General features: G+C 30.8%; 4 protein-coding genes across 7 annotated transcripts; 2 read left to right on the forward strand and 2 right to left on the reverse strand.

The window, feature by feature from the left end:
• Window positions 1-559: 559 nt before the first annotated feature.
• Window positions 560-3,399, forward strand: Art1 (arginine methyltransferase 1). Of its 2 annotated transcripts, none has more exons than XM_011634082.3 (2): window positions 560-717; window positions 1,550-3,399. In XM_011634082.3, exons 1-2 carry the CDS (start codon window positions 652-654, stop codon window positions 2,627-2,629), a joined length of 1,146 nt encoding a protein of 381 aa, XP_011632384.1. In that variant the 5' UTR covers window positions 560-651; the 3' UTR covers window positions 2,630-3,399. The 2 variants fall into 2 exon arrangements, with proteins under 2 accessions (XP_011632384.1, XP_011632385.1); XM_011634083.3 differs by lacking the exon at window positions 560-717 and adding an exon at window positions 765-1,236.
• Sec10 (Exocyst complex component Sec10) lies at window positions 3,400-6,692 on the reverse strand. Its single transcript, XM_011634081.3, has 6 exons — window positions 6,211-6,692; window positions 5,554-5,997; window positions 4,903-5,480; window positions 4,342-4,830; window positions 3,729-4,236; window positions 3,400-3,622 (listed from the first exon to the last, which is right to left on the reverse strand). The coding sequence occupies exons 1-6, from the start codon at window positions 6,241-6,243 to the stop codon at window positions 3,524-3,526; spliced, it is 2,151 nt and encodes a 716-aa protein (XP_011632383.2). The 5' UTR covers window positions 6,244-6,692; the 3' UTR covers window positions 3,400-3,523.
• A 186-nt stretch (window positions 6,693-6,878) lies between these two features.
• Window positions 6,879-11,038, reverse strand: Mrgn1 (Mahogunin ring finger 1). 3 transcript variants are annotated; one of them, XM_089076065.1, is made up of 10 exons: window positions 10,902-11,038; window positions 10,400-10,594; window positions 10,176-10,294; window positions 9,762-10,027; window positions 9,546-9,687; window positions 9,268-9,471; window positions 8,645-8,887; window positions 8,354-8,514; window positions 8,026-8,293; window positions 6,879-7,813 (listed from the first exon to the last, which is right to left on the reverse strand). In XM_089076065.1, the coding sequence occupies exons 2-10, from the start codon at window positions 10,485-10,487 to the stop codon at window positions 7,637-7,639; spliced, it is 1,668 nt and encodes a 555-aa protein (XP_088932191.1). In that variant the 5' UTR covers window positions 10,488-10,594; window positions 10,902-11,038; the 3' UTR covers window positions 6,879-7,636. The 3 variants fall into 3 exon arrangements, with proteins under 3 accessions (XP_088932191.1, XP_011632379.1, XP_088932190.1); XM_011634077.3 differs by lacking the exon at window positions 10,902-11,038 and adding an exon at window positions 10,672-10,890; XM_089076064.1 differs by lacking the exon at window positions 10,902-11,038 and adding an exon at window positions 10,648-10,890.
• A 321-nt stretch (window positions 11,039-11,359) lies between these two features.
• On the forward strand, window positions 11,360-13,570 carry LOC105424043 (DNA-directed RNA polymerase III subunit RPC5-like). The gene is made up of 5 exons (XM_011634079.3): window positions 11,360-11,502; window positions 11,903-12,153; window positions 12,614-12,807; window positions 12,937-13,109; window positions 13,303-13,570. Exons 1-5 carry the CDS (start codon window positions 11,464-11,466, stop codon window positions 13,432-13,434), a joined length of 789 nt encoding a protein of 262 aa, XP_011632381.2. The 5' UTR covers window positions 11,360-11,463; the 3' UTR covers window positions 13,435-13,570.
• Window positions 13,571-13,724: the final 154 nt, after the last annotated feature.

Here is a 13,724-nt window from a genome sequence, read left to right on the forward strand (position 1 = left end):
TAAAAATATATAACATACTATATCGAATAAAATTTGTCTCGGAGAGAGAACGTTTTGAAAAGTGTAGCCTAGAACTGAATAAAGAAATAATGTCCTATTATAACCCTAGTATATTTTCACTTTTTCATTTCTACAAACTTTTATAATAAATACGTTCTTGTCACAGTAAATTTTATTCGATTTAATTAAAAACATAGCTTGCGTGTCACGCATTTTTCACGAAATGCCCTTCGGTTATATTATAATATAGTATATATATATATATATATATATATATATATATATATATATATATAGAGCATAATATAGTGTAAGATAGTACAGGGTCTGTTTTTTAGCTGAACTGGCTGCACTAATTCAGAATTTATCTTTCTTCTTTCAGTGTAAGAAAGAAAGATAAACTGTGAACTAGTACAACCAGTTAAGTTAAAAAGAACAGACCTACAATATAATATAATACAGTTAATAATTATTTTTTTTGTAGTTTTATGCATAAAATACACGGAATTGGCAAATCATGAAATATTCTTGCAAAGAAAACAAAATTTGTGCTTGGATGTAGCAAAAAATTTCACGAGTGAGGAAAATCGCTCCTTAAATAAACGACGGTCCTGAGAAAATGATCCGGTCGTCTGCTGTGACGCATTCAAAATGGCGACGAGTGATGAAGTGCCGGTAGAAATCAAGCAGAGTCGCGTGTGTACCACGGAGAATTCGGTGAGTTTTATGGGATGAGTTACTCTAATAAAGTAATAGGAAGCCCGATCTTTAATAAGATATTGCCGAAGCGACGATATAATTTGAGAATGGTAGAGTTGTATCGAGATACAAAACAGTAAGAATATCAGGTTCATAATATATAGTCATCTCGCGTCTCGTGCAATAGTAGGCACCTGAGGTTCTACTCCTCTCGGACATGCTTGTATGAGAATTGGCTTTCCGTGAGGCAATTTCTTGGACGGTATCACACGAGTACGGGACATCGAAATATCCTTAGCTGTGGATACGCAGTTATCGTGACGCAAAAAATTCGTGGCTTCTCAGTGAACGTTATATATAGAACGACGGAAACGATATAGCAATATAGTGGAATACAACGCGTGCAAACAGGATATCGACTGGCCATTCTCGATTTCGAAGGGGACGCCATTGTTTTGGCGGGCACGTGCATTTTATTGCCGGCGCGAGGATTTCACTGGCTTAAACTCTGTGCTATTCGCACTTATGAACAACATTGTAAATTTACTATTTCAGTATCATATTAATTTTTCTAATTTTGTAATAATCATTTTGGCATACCCCTTTCTTTTTTTTCTCATGTACTTTTGTATGCTTATATAGATAGATTGTTAATGAAAATTATATCTATATCTATTTTTTTATGTGACTGAACTTCAATGAATATTTTATGGTCATATTTAATTGTGACCATAATTTTATTTTAAGTTAAGATTTACAAGCGTGTGCAAAAAGATTAAAAAAAAATATATATAAATAGTTTAGATCAGATGTCATTCAGTTTCTAATATATAATATAAATATGTTGCAGACCTCCAAAATGGAATCCATGGAAATAACAGCAGAGCCTACTACCATGAATAAAGATAGTACATCATCCTGCAGGGAATCTGTATCCGTCGATGATATGACCTCGAGGGATTACTATTTTGATTCTTATGCCCACTATGGGATACACGAAGAAATGTTGAAAGATGAAGTTCGCACTGTGACTTATCGTAACTCAATGTATCATAACAAACATCTCTTCAAAGGGAAAACAGTCCTTGATATTGGCTGTGGTACTGGTATTCTTTCCATGTTTGCGGCTAAAGCTGGTGCAGCCAAAGTCATTGGCATCGAGTGCTCTAATATTGTTGAATATGCAGAGAAGATAGTAGAAGCAAATAACCTATCTAACATTATAACGATACTTAAAGGAAAAGTTGAAGAAGTTTCATTACCTGATGGTATAGAAAAAGTTGATATAATAATATCCGAGTGGATGGGTTATTGTTTGTTTTATGAATCAATGTTAGATACAGTGCTCTTCGCTAGGGATAAGTGGCTTCGTGAAGATGGTATGCTTTTCCCTGATAAAGCAACTTTATTCATTTGTGGGATTGAAGACAGACAATATAAGGATGAGAAGATCAATTGGTGGGACGACGTATATGGATTTGATATGAGCAGCATAAGAAAAGTAGCCATTAGCGAACCGCTAGTAGATGTTGTCGACCCAAAACAAGTTGTTACTAATGCATGCCTAATCAAAGAAGTTGATCTTTATACAGTTACGAAGGCTGATCTCGAGTTTTCATCACCATTTACTCTTCAAGTCCGCAGAAATGACTACGTCCAAGCTTTAGTTACATTCTTTAACATCGAATTCACCAAGTGCCACAAACGTATTGGCTTCAGTACTGCACCAGAAGTGCCATACACGCATTGGAAGCAAACTGTCTTTTATTTCGACGAATACATGACAGTAAAGAAGGGAGAAGAGATATATGGCGTATTCTCAATGAGGCCCAATGCCAGAAATTACAGGGATCTGGATTTCAGCATTGAGTTGGACTTTAAAGGAGAGTTGTGCCAAGTACATGAAACTAATAACTATCGTATGCGCTGATATACAGTGGATTGTTCGCTTTCCACTTTTTTCATAACTCGTAAAAATGTCATTTAATCAAGCCTGAAGCCGATCCTACTTATTATGGAACTATTAATGATTGTGTTTAGCAATACAACATGTATTGTCAACGATATATAAACTGTCAAATTTTTGACAGGTCTTTAATTTTAAAAAGCATGAATGCTTTCTGATTAGATATTTAATATAATGACTTTTATAGACATTCTCTTCTATAAACGTGCAAATATCTGGAATATTAATTATATTTATAATATTAAATTCAAATAAAGAATGACAAGATATTGTAATAAAAAAACGCGAATTTTCGCGCACAACTAAAAGCACATTTATCTATCAATTTATAAAAAAAGTCTTCGAATGTTGAGCGAGAGTTTTTGGTAATATCCTATTGTAATGGTATTAAAGGATATTACTTGTAATATCTTTGATGTATACAATAAAATATATAATTGTGCGCCAAAATTCTCTCATTCTTTTTAATATTATTGGACTTGTTTTTATATAGTGTAATTTCATCAAAAAACACTTAAAAATCGGAATTTTAATTTGATAAAAATTTTTGCATTGTCTTCTTTCATTATTACCTCTAATTAAGCTTATTTAAGCTTATTTACTAATAAGCTTATTTATTGCTTATTTGTCAATAAATGATGTTTAGAACAGATCTAAAAAATACTATTTTCTGCATATGCTCTGTATGTAAATGATGTAAACGAATTTAAAAGTAAAAATATTTAAACAAATAATTACAATTATAACATCACTTTAATGATTGCTTTCGTACACTTAGTAGCTATTTCAATCATTAATCATGAAGAAGTAGGCTGAGCGTGAAGTATTTCGGTTTTTTTTTTATGTAAATAGGTATCATCATGTCGCTATACCTTTTAAACAATTGGCTAACTTTTGTGTTTTATAATCAGTCCTTAATTGAATAAAATTAAGTAAAACCGTACGATCGAGTGTCATCTGCAATCATAAAAGATGATATATACATTTTTAAAAACATCTGTACATATACACGTAAATATGTATAAATTCTGTTTTTTGAATACAATGTAATTTTATAACGTACCAGTTGGTCTCCTGTGCAAACTTGTTTCAGATTTTCTGGTTTAACCAATAGTAAATTGCATAAAGCATGCAGAGTATTAAAGAGATTTGTAACAAACTCAATGTCAAGTTCCTTAATGCATTTGCGATATTCATTCATGTCACATATTGCACACATAGCACCGGCAGAATTAAACTGAAACTGCTGCAAATGATCATAAATAATTTTATGGAATCTAATTCCTAATTCCTTTAAAGCGGTATCTAAATGTCTGCCATCCAAAGTGTTTCGTATTAGCCGTATCATTCCATTCACGAATTGTACTACTACTAAACAGGCTGAGGTATTCACGGTATCCACATCGGTTTCTGGTTTAAAGTCAGTCTTTTTTTGTTCGTTTTGTAGATACACCTTCACCCAACCTACAATAGCGTTTATGCTTCTATCCAAGCCAGTATCCAGTTTGACATCTATTTGTTCTAATATCGCTTTTTTCTTTAATAAACATTCGGCATGTTTGGGTGTTGATCTAGAAAAAAATATTTTTTTATCTATTATTTAATCGATTTTTTTACAAAAATTTTACTTTTTAATTTTTGTGTAAAAAGAAATATCAAACAAAAAATATACGTACGTGATAAGAGGCAGTACACTGTCGTTGAATTGTTCCTCCAAGAGCCGAACAATCGCGTTGCACTGATGCACTACGTTAAAGAAATGAATCTCTGGTTGGGTCCTACTCTCTGGTATCGGTACACTTTGTAAACCTAAGTCCAACGCGTAATCCACATGCTCGCTTATTAAATATTGTAACAATATTTCGAAGATCTGTAATGCATTTCCAGGTATATCGGCAGACTGTGAAAGTAATTGACATCTTTGAAACGCAAGTTTGCTTCTCTGCAGTATCGCGATTGCTAATTCTTCCGATAGAAACGTTTCGCCTCCGTAATCTTCTATTTGAGCAATATTTATATTCGTTCTTGCACCCAATACGGCCTGTAAGTCTCTGCGTAGTTCCTGGAAGCCACCCATTTGCAACTGTTTCTTTTGATGATTTTTTGACTCGTAATACTCTATAAGCAACGTTGCGCACTTCTCCCGGAATGCCTTTGTTTCGATACTAAAATAATAATGAGGAATTACTGTTGTATTGCTTTCAATAGCAAAATTATTCTAAATTTTGCGAACTTACGTAATGTAAGTATCTAAATACTTCTGAAAGATGTTCCTAGTAAGTTTGACAAGGTAAGTCTCATCAGTGCCCATATTGAAAACCTTCAAATCGTTGGATAACTTAACTGTCCTTGTGTATAAATCATATAGATTCCTGAGATACTTGTCAGAATCGCTTTTGTCGGCTAATTTGGCTACCGCATATTTTTGAAGGCGCAGGTGATATATATTTAGGACAAACTTTGCCATTACTTGTTCAGGATTAGAGAATACTTGTAGCATGAGCTTATGATACTTTGTGCACATAGGTATGACGTCTTGAAAAACGTCTTTCCCACCAAAAGAACCCATTTGACTTTGTTCTATAAATGCATCAATGCACTGAGAGTAACCCTTGAAGTGTGCCAAAGTGCTCGCTAATTCTCTCATTTGCGCAGCATCTTCTCTATTGTGTGCTTTTACAAATTCTTCAATTAAATTACGTTCTATTTCATCATACTTGATAGCAATTTTTTTCTTGGCATGTTCAAATTTCTCAGAGGGAAGTTCTTGAGCTATGAGATGAAGTTTCTGTATTATGTCTGCAGCATTGTTCAACTGTAACAAATAACGAATAAATTTTAATCTCATTACTTACATTATCGTTTAATGATTAATTTATTATTTTTACCGAGGATTTATCTGTAAAAATTGGATCAGTCAGTGGACCAGGACTTAAAAATTCTGAAAAGTGTCTCATTAATTTTTGAGCTTCCACTGCTCTTGCTCTTGGCGTATTAACACTTTCTAATTGATCTCCCAGATGTAGAACTTTAGTAGCCACAAGATTTATTCTCTCATCTAACTGATGAAATAAATCGATAGAATGTCTGTTTCTCTCCTGTAATTCTAATATTTCAAATGTATGTCGAGTTTCTTCTTCTTTTAGCGCAGCCTCTAATTTATCGCATTTCTTTTGCTGACGTTCTTGTAATATCTGTAAGTCTTTGATTGCCTGCAAAAAAGTCTCATGGACGATAACTGGATCAAAAAATGTCTTTCCCCCATCTTTTGTATTATCATTGACAGTTCTCCAAGCTAATCTTTCAACAAATTCTTCAGGGTCAAATGGATCCTGTGAAATAATTATTTTATATTTTAATATATAATATATTAATATATAATATTACAGAGATTTATAAATTAGACGGCATAAAATATTAAATTTATTGAGAAATACCTAATTCTTATAAGATGAATGTTATCATAACAATCAAAATAATTAATATATTAAATTATCAATTACGTAGCAAAATAAATCGCTAAAAAGAAAAAATATATTTAAAACCTGTTCCAATTCCTTCATATATTGTTGCATCATTTTGAAAGATTCTGTGCTTGTCGAGCAGCATGTAAATAAAGTTAGGTTAGGTTTTAACACTCGATCAATCCAGATGAGCACACAAAAGTTGCGAGAACAGGATGATCATCGCTATTTAATTCATTATAAGTCTATATATATGCATTTTTATTAATTTATTAATTCAATCTTGCAACTCTCGGATTGTGAGAGATGTGTTCCTCCTCTTCAAAGTCTTTAGATATTTTTCCGATCAGTATTGTCAGACCATGTCAGACGAACGTTTTCCGCGCATACGCAACGTAAAGCTATTTTTATTCATCGTGTAACGACTTTTTTAAACATGTTGATTAATTGTATTGTACGATAGAAAATTCTGGAAATTAAAAAATTTCCCTATTTTACAGCCAATTAAAAAAAATCACATAAAAAATTTGTTCTAACAAATGAAATATTAACTAAGACCAATATTTATCTCTTAATGAAAAGTGATGAAAAACACTTTATTATACACTATTCATCTGAGAAATTTATATATAATTTTTTTACATTTGGTGAAAATAAAAATATGGAAGCACTTTTATTATCTAATATTAATTTGCATGTAAATTTAATAATTATCTCTATCTAAAAAAGGTGATATATTATGTATGACATTGTCTTTTTACAAGTATTATTCCAGTCTTCATAAATTTCATAAATCATATATATACATATATATTTTGGTTTGCTTGAGATTCTAATTACAATACAAAGTTTTATGAGAAATACAATTGTTCATGTCTCGATTCCTGACATTAGAGTTAATTTGTGAAATAAAACATATTTTTATACTATATGATTAAGTGCTTTCCATTTAGTAATATAATTCAATCCTTCATTTCTATTTTCACAAGACAATAATTAATTCTAACAGTGAGTTTAAAAAAATACAAAAAGCAAACTTAGATCAATTTGTTGAATTATATACAAAATATACCATTTTACGAAAATAAATATTTTAAACATAGCTATACGCGCATACAAATATATCTACAATTAGAATTGTATAAAGCAACTTACACCTCTACACTTATATTCACAAATTTTATATTTTATAATTTTATATTATAGCTTTTTATTTATCATATTGCACCTATCATCTTAAGCTAACTCATGTCTCTCCCTTTCGATTTTTTCTTCTCTTGTTAAAAGTCACATAAATGGAAAGCACTCATTCTGGATTCGAAATATGCAACTATCATAAATTATCTGAAAAGTAAGAAATTCAGTAGTTTGATTGAAGCAAATAATTCAAAATCTATGAATAAATATATATAAATGATTTGCACTTTATACAAAAAAATAAAATGTTTTGTAAATAATACTTAAAAGAACAAGAGTAAATGTCATGCAAAAGTCTTTTTTTGACATTCTAATGCGAGTGACAAGTAATATCCGCATCATTTTCATTTCCCGTGTTCTGAATCTCGTCATCAATATCAATGTCGCATATTCTATGGGAATGTACATCCAAAGCTTCAGTACTCGTGGCTGCATCTAACAGTGGTGATAACTTCTCTGCTTCACTATCTTCATCTTGTCCTTGGCTCTATAAGAATGTATTAACATATTTATATTCCAAATAAATGTATTTTTATACAATGTAATTATATACAAATAAAAATTGTTTATTGTTAACTCTAATTAAATTCCTGAAATATCATAATTTATAAAAGAACAACCTAAAGCAGACTTGTCCAATTTAAATCGTTGACGCAATCATTTGCTTTATGCTGCTAATTTTTTTTTAGTGTGTCATACCTCGTATAGAGAAGTCGGTTGCTTCTCGTTGACTAATCTTAATGTGTCACGCGTCCTTAAACCAGATTTGTCGCGCGAATGTATCGATTTGGCTCGCATAGCTGGAGACCTATTATGCAGCTCTTTTTGAGAACCCGAGTGCTCGTCTCTGGCTAATAATACCGACATACGGAATTCGGGAGTCGGACAAGCGATACTACTGGATCTGGCCGATACATCGATCTCTTTGGCGGATATATGTTTTGAAACTGGAGTACGTTCAGCCGAACTATAAACATAAATATATTTATCATATGAATCATTTATATAATATACAATTGATACAAACCGATTTAAAGTTTCTGCGGCTTGAATGGCACTTGCCGTATCTGTATCAGGAGTATCTGGAGATTCTGGCGCGATGATGGCAGTTCGTGGAGTATAAGGTCCATTTAAAGCTTCAATCAAAGATACCGCTTCATAGCCTGATGGGATATTCTCGCAACTTCCCTGGAATAATTATTTCAAGGATTTAATGATAATAACAAATATGAAAAAAATATTTTTTAGAAATTAATTAAAATCACTGAATATATTTAAATAAAAAATAATAAATACTTGTAGGAATTATCTGACTCACTTCTGGTAATGGCGGATTGGATATAATTGTACCGGTTGCTTTTTGAAGAGCCTTAATTTGCAAAAGTGCTCTGAATGGCGCACGGCATATTGGACAATTGTTTGCTTGGTATCTTAACGAATCGGCACAAGAGTTACACAGACATAAGTGTCTACATGGTAAAATTAATGTATCGCGTACTTCGCTCATGCAAATAACGCACTCGGAGCCATTATCTTCAGTATCTTCATCACTACCTTGTTGCTATATAAAAGCGAAAGAGAAATAAAAATGAATTTCCAAAATCTTTCATTTCTTCTGTGAAATTCAGTAAAAATATTTCAAATTTTTTGTATCAACAAGATCAAATAATGAAGTGTAGATGCCTAAACTAGAAATCACTTAGCTACGGATATTCTTCCATATAAAGCAAAGATATTACTTTTTTTCTTTATACATAAAAAAATTATATATTTAAGTACTAAATATCTCAACTCTAAACATTTGTTTAAGATCATTAGATTTTTACTACATTTCATGGGAACTGAAGAAAGAATATTTTACAGGAATTTATCTGGAAGAAAACACATACATGCATATTTGAAATTATCTACTCTATCGAATGTCATCATATATTCTCATACCTTGGCATTTTCGGTATTTTTATTCTCAATTCCATATATCTCTTGTAATAAATAGCAAAGACCATCCACATAAAGTTTTTGTTTAAGTGCTTTCAATACATATGTTCCATCGGAATGCTTTTCAACTACAGCTATGGTTGTGTGAGATTGTTTTGGATCGTCCGATCCTTCCTCTGCTACACAATGTATAGCTATTGGAATTATCTACAAAAAAGACACTTTAGTCTTGAAAATATTAGGATCTTATTAAATTTTATTAAGAATAATGACGTAAATACTTCTCTATCTGCATTGTACATCAGATCTTCTTCACTATATAATGTTGGATCAAATATATGTGTTGTTTGTGAAAACAATTGATTTGCTCCTTTTTTATAATGATATGTTTCAGAATTCATCAATGGATCTCGTGGTATATATCTATATACAACAAGACAATTTGTTGTCACTGTTATGTTTTTCTATTGCAATAATTCTTAATACATTGTACATACGCAACTCCCTTTGTTGAAACTTCTTCTGTACAAAAATAATATATTGTTATTGCACATCTCACATCACAGTCAAAAACAAACTCAATGTTGAAACGATTAGGTTTTTTGTCAATATCACTGTCACCATAATGCTTGACATTATGATAATGCGAAGATGTTGATGTTTGATCCATATTGCGGACTAATCTCAGAGATTCTTTACGTATGTTTACCAAGCTTTTCAGTGTCTTTGTAGGATCATTGGCTTGTGGTGGAGGATATGGAAACTGAAATAAGAATAAAAAGTGTTAAATCACTGATGTTACTGTAGAATATATAAAAAATATATCTGTAGTTCTATATATAATAAATCTTCAAACTATAAAAATTTTGATAATAGATGGAAAATAATTTTATATCATGCAATACTCATACAGGAGTTGGTCGGCTGCCCAAAAAATTTAAATCTGCATTCTCTCCGAAAAGATATGCCTCAGGTTGAGGTGTGTCAAATCGCTCACCGCCCATTATAAAATGACTACCGAAATAAGATCCTGTTGAGAATTTGCAGATTAGTAAGATGATAACAAAAAAGAGGAGACGCATCACGCGTATTTTATGTAAAACGAGGTTTTGCAGAATTAAAATGAACCAAGTACCGGATCGTGGAGGATATTTATACGCGTGGTTTGAAGTAATATCAACTTCTTCAACGCCAGCATTTTGTCTGCTTGTCAACGATCCCATTTTGTAATTGTTTGACGATCACGATGCACAAATGACGAATGTATGTCGCGTGTTCCGTTTGACAGCGATCAGCAAGAATGTGCATATACGTGTATATAAGTGAAGATCTGCAATTGTGAGCGATCGAAATTGTTGTAAATTATTACATTGACGTACATACATCCATATGTAAAATCGAACCAACTTTGTCGCTTCTATCAGTCTGTTATTAATAAAAAGTAAAAAATAAAAAGGAACACGCAAGAGGGACAGTGATATCGCGATAGTCTTTCCTTCTTCTTGTTCGTGAATCTAGGGTGCTTTCCATTTAGTGACACAAGTCGACACAAGTATCATTCTATCTTTCTTGGCTTTCAATGATTAACAAGGACAAAATGATATTTGTGTCGACTTGTGTCACTAAATGGAAAGTACCTCTAATCGTCTGGTCACTCTCGTTGCTCTACTAGGCTGCGTTCCAAAACCCCACTCTAAATAGCGGAACCTTCGCCTTCGCCGTTTCAAAATACGAAGTTATCAGGCCCAATAAAAACCATATTTTTATTGTGAAGAGTAGTGCTTTCTCCAACTAGTCACGTGATTATTCCCTCTCCAAGTTAGCGGGTAAGCGGAATCCCCGTTGATTTTCTCTTGCGACTGTCATTCACATTCCTTCGATTCCTCGGGGTCCGTTGGCTGGAATTCGCCGCAACGCCTGAGATAGAAAAAAGATCAAGCCATGTGGGAGGATAAACACGAAGATTTGAGAGGCAGAGGGGTTTCGTGATATAAACCATATGTCGTTGAGTTGAAAGTAGTTAAAAGTTATTGTCAGAGATCTTGGACGAAGAAAAATAGAAAGGCAGTGGTATAAATTGAATCAATCTTTGTTTTTTTATACGAAAAGATATCAATTGAATGTATTTTTATTAAAATATAAAAGGAAAATTAAATTTACTTAAACATTATAAATTATTTCAAACAAAAGAGGCAGAAAATGGATATGAAAGTGGAAAATGATCCCATTGTTAAAGAGGTTAGTATTTTATTATTTTTAATTTCTCTGTTCTATTCTTGACAAAATTGATTAAGAATTATTTAACTCAGATTCTATTTTCCTTAAATATTTAATTAAAATTTTAATTTCAATCTAATGACATATAATATTTATATAACTTTTATAGTTTTTTTAATTCAAATATATTATGTTTTTTGAAGCAAGAAATTAAATCTGTTCAAAATTATCACTTTTGTCATGTATAATATATTTTATAATATATTATACATATTATAATATATTATACATATTTTATATATATATTATAATCATATTTAAACAGAGACATTCAGACATTTTTTTATTGTTTACATAATACAAATAAACTGCCGCTGTTTGCTTTTCACAATGTAAATAATAATTGGAATTATTTATATAGATACCAGTATTCCTCTCGAAGACTTTGGCTGAGAAACTGTTTGTTATACAGTATCCTATATATGTCAAAAATGGTTATACTAAAACTATATTCTCAAAAACTTCCATTAAGCCTGAAAATCAGAAAATTTGTATAGAAATCACAATGGATACACTGAATGAACACTCTTATGATCATAATACTGGAAAACAGTTGGCTTTCAATACAAATAAAAAATCAACAGAAGAAGATAATGAAAATACATTTGATAAGTAATTATAAAATTTTATATAATTTTACAGATTAATGTTATAGATATCTATGAAAATTTACTTTTTTAATAAAAAGCATAAAAAGAATGCTAATATTTTATAATGGGAGTACATGATGTACATACATATATACATTATATATATATATATATATATAGAGAGAGAGAGAGAGAGAGAGAGAGAGTGAGAGTGAGAGTGTGTTCTATTTTACGTTTTGTCTTGAATATTTCAAAAAATATGAAAGATACAGAAAAATATTTCAAACAAAAGTTGTAGGGTACAAAAAAATGAAGTTGATATTTTCTACTTTATATCACAATACTCCAGAATAAAATATAAAATATCTCAAACTGTTGACTTTTGGCATTTTAATATTTTTATATCAAGAACTAAATGAGCCATATAACCAAAAGTATATAATTCCATTTAAAAAGATAATGACCATAATTTATTTTATTAGTGGTCTGATGGATAAGCTCGTGTTGACTTCAGAGCGGGCATTACCAGATTGCTCAAATTTTGCAGTTGGGGTCTTTCAAGATGACGAGTTACATATTACACCATTGAAGGGGATGTTGCATATGAAGTTGCAATGCGATTATCTAGATGAAAATGACAAACATGTCAGAGATGAAAAAACAGATATAAGAGAAGGTAAAAATCAATTTCTATTTGCTAACTTATACAATTAATATATTTATCTAGATAGCTTGCGTTGAACCTTTAGAGCTGGTATATACAAACGAGAAACATTCACAAATTTATTTATTTATTAAAATATAGATGATACTGAGGAAGAAAATAGTACCACACCAGTGCAAGTAAAATTTGTTAAGCATCTATCAGACAATCTGAAAAAGAAACAGGAGCAATCTTTCCATTATCATAACAAACAAATAGAAGAAGAATGTTGGATACATACAAATTATATATTGCCTGATGATATCCTAGCTAAGGTATTAATATAAATTTTTTTAGAAGAAAAATATGATTAACATCATTACTGTATTTGAATTCCAGAAAATCCTATAAGTCTCATCTTTTATTTCTTTATACATTTTGAAATGTAATATATTAAAATGTCAAGTGTATCTTGTACATAATAACTAATATATTAAAATGTCAAGTGTATCTTGTTTAATTTTGCAGTTGACACGGATGGAAATGTTCTGTCCATCGATCGAAGAATCAATGAATCCAAATTTGTCTCAGAAACATTATTTGCATATATTAGTACCACAATTACCTAAGGTATGCAATTTACTTCCAAGAATCAGATAAACTTTTGTTATATCATGACTTTATCTTTATTAGACCAAATTAGAAAGATAAGGGAAGTTATTCTTAAACACATGTACATGTATATATGTATTTACATATTTAAAAAGATAAATAAAGAATAAAATTTAATGTATAATTTTTTAAAATTATTTATGAATATTGTATATGTATATTTAATTTATAATTAAACATTAAATAGATAATCTAAGAATATAAGGTATGTTACATTATATAAGTGTTTTTTCAAAAACTTAAAACTAGTGAGAAAGTTTTTTGCAGTTTTTATGATT

This window comes from Pogonomyrmex barbatus, unplaced genomic scaffold (assembly GCF_055798465.1).
Source record: "Pogonomyrmex barbatus isolate J1 unplaced genomic scaffold, ASM5579846v1 scaffold2, whole genome shotgun sequence".
NCBI classification, from domain to species: domain Eukaryota; kingdom Metazoa; phylum Arthropoda; class Insecta; order Hymenoptera; family Formicidae; genus Pogonomyrmex; species Pogonomyrmex barbatus.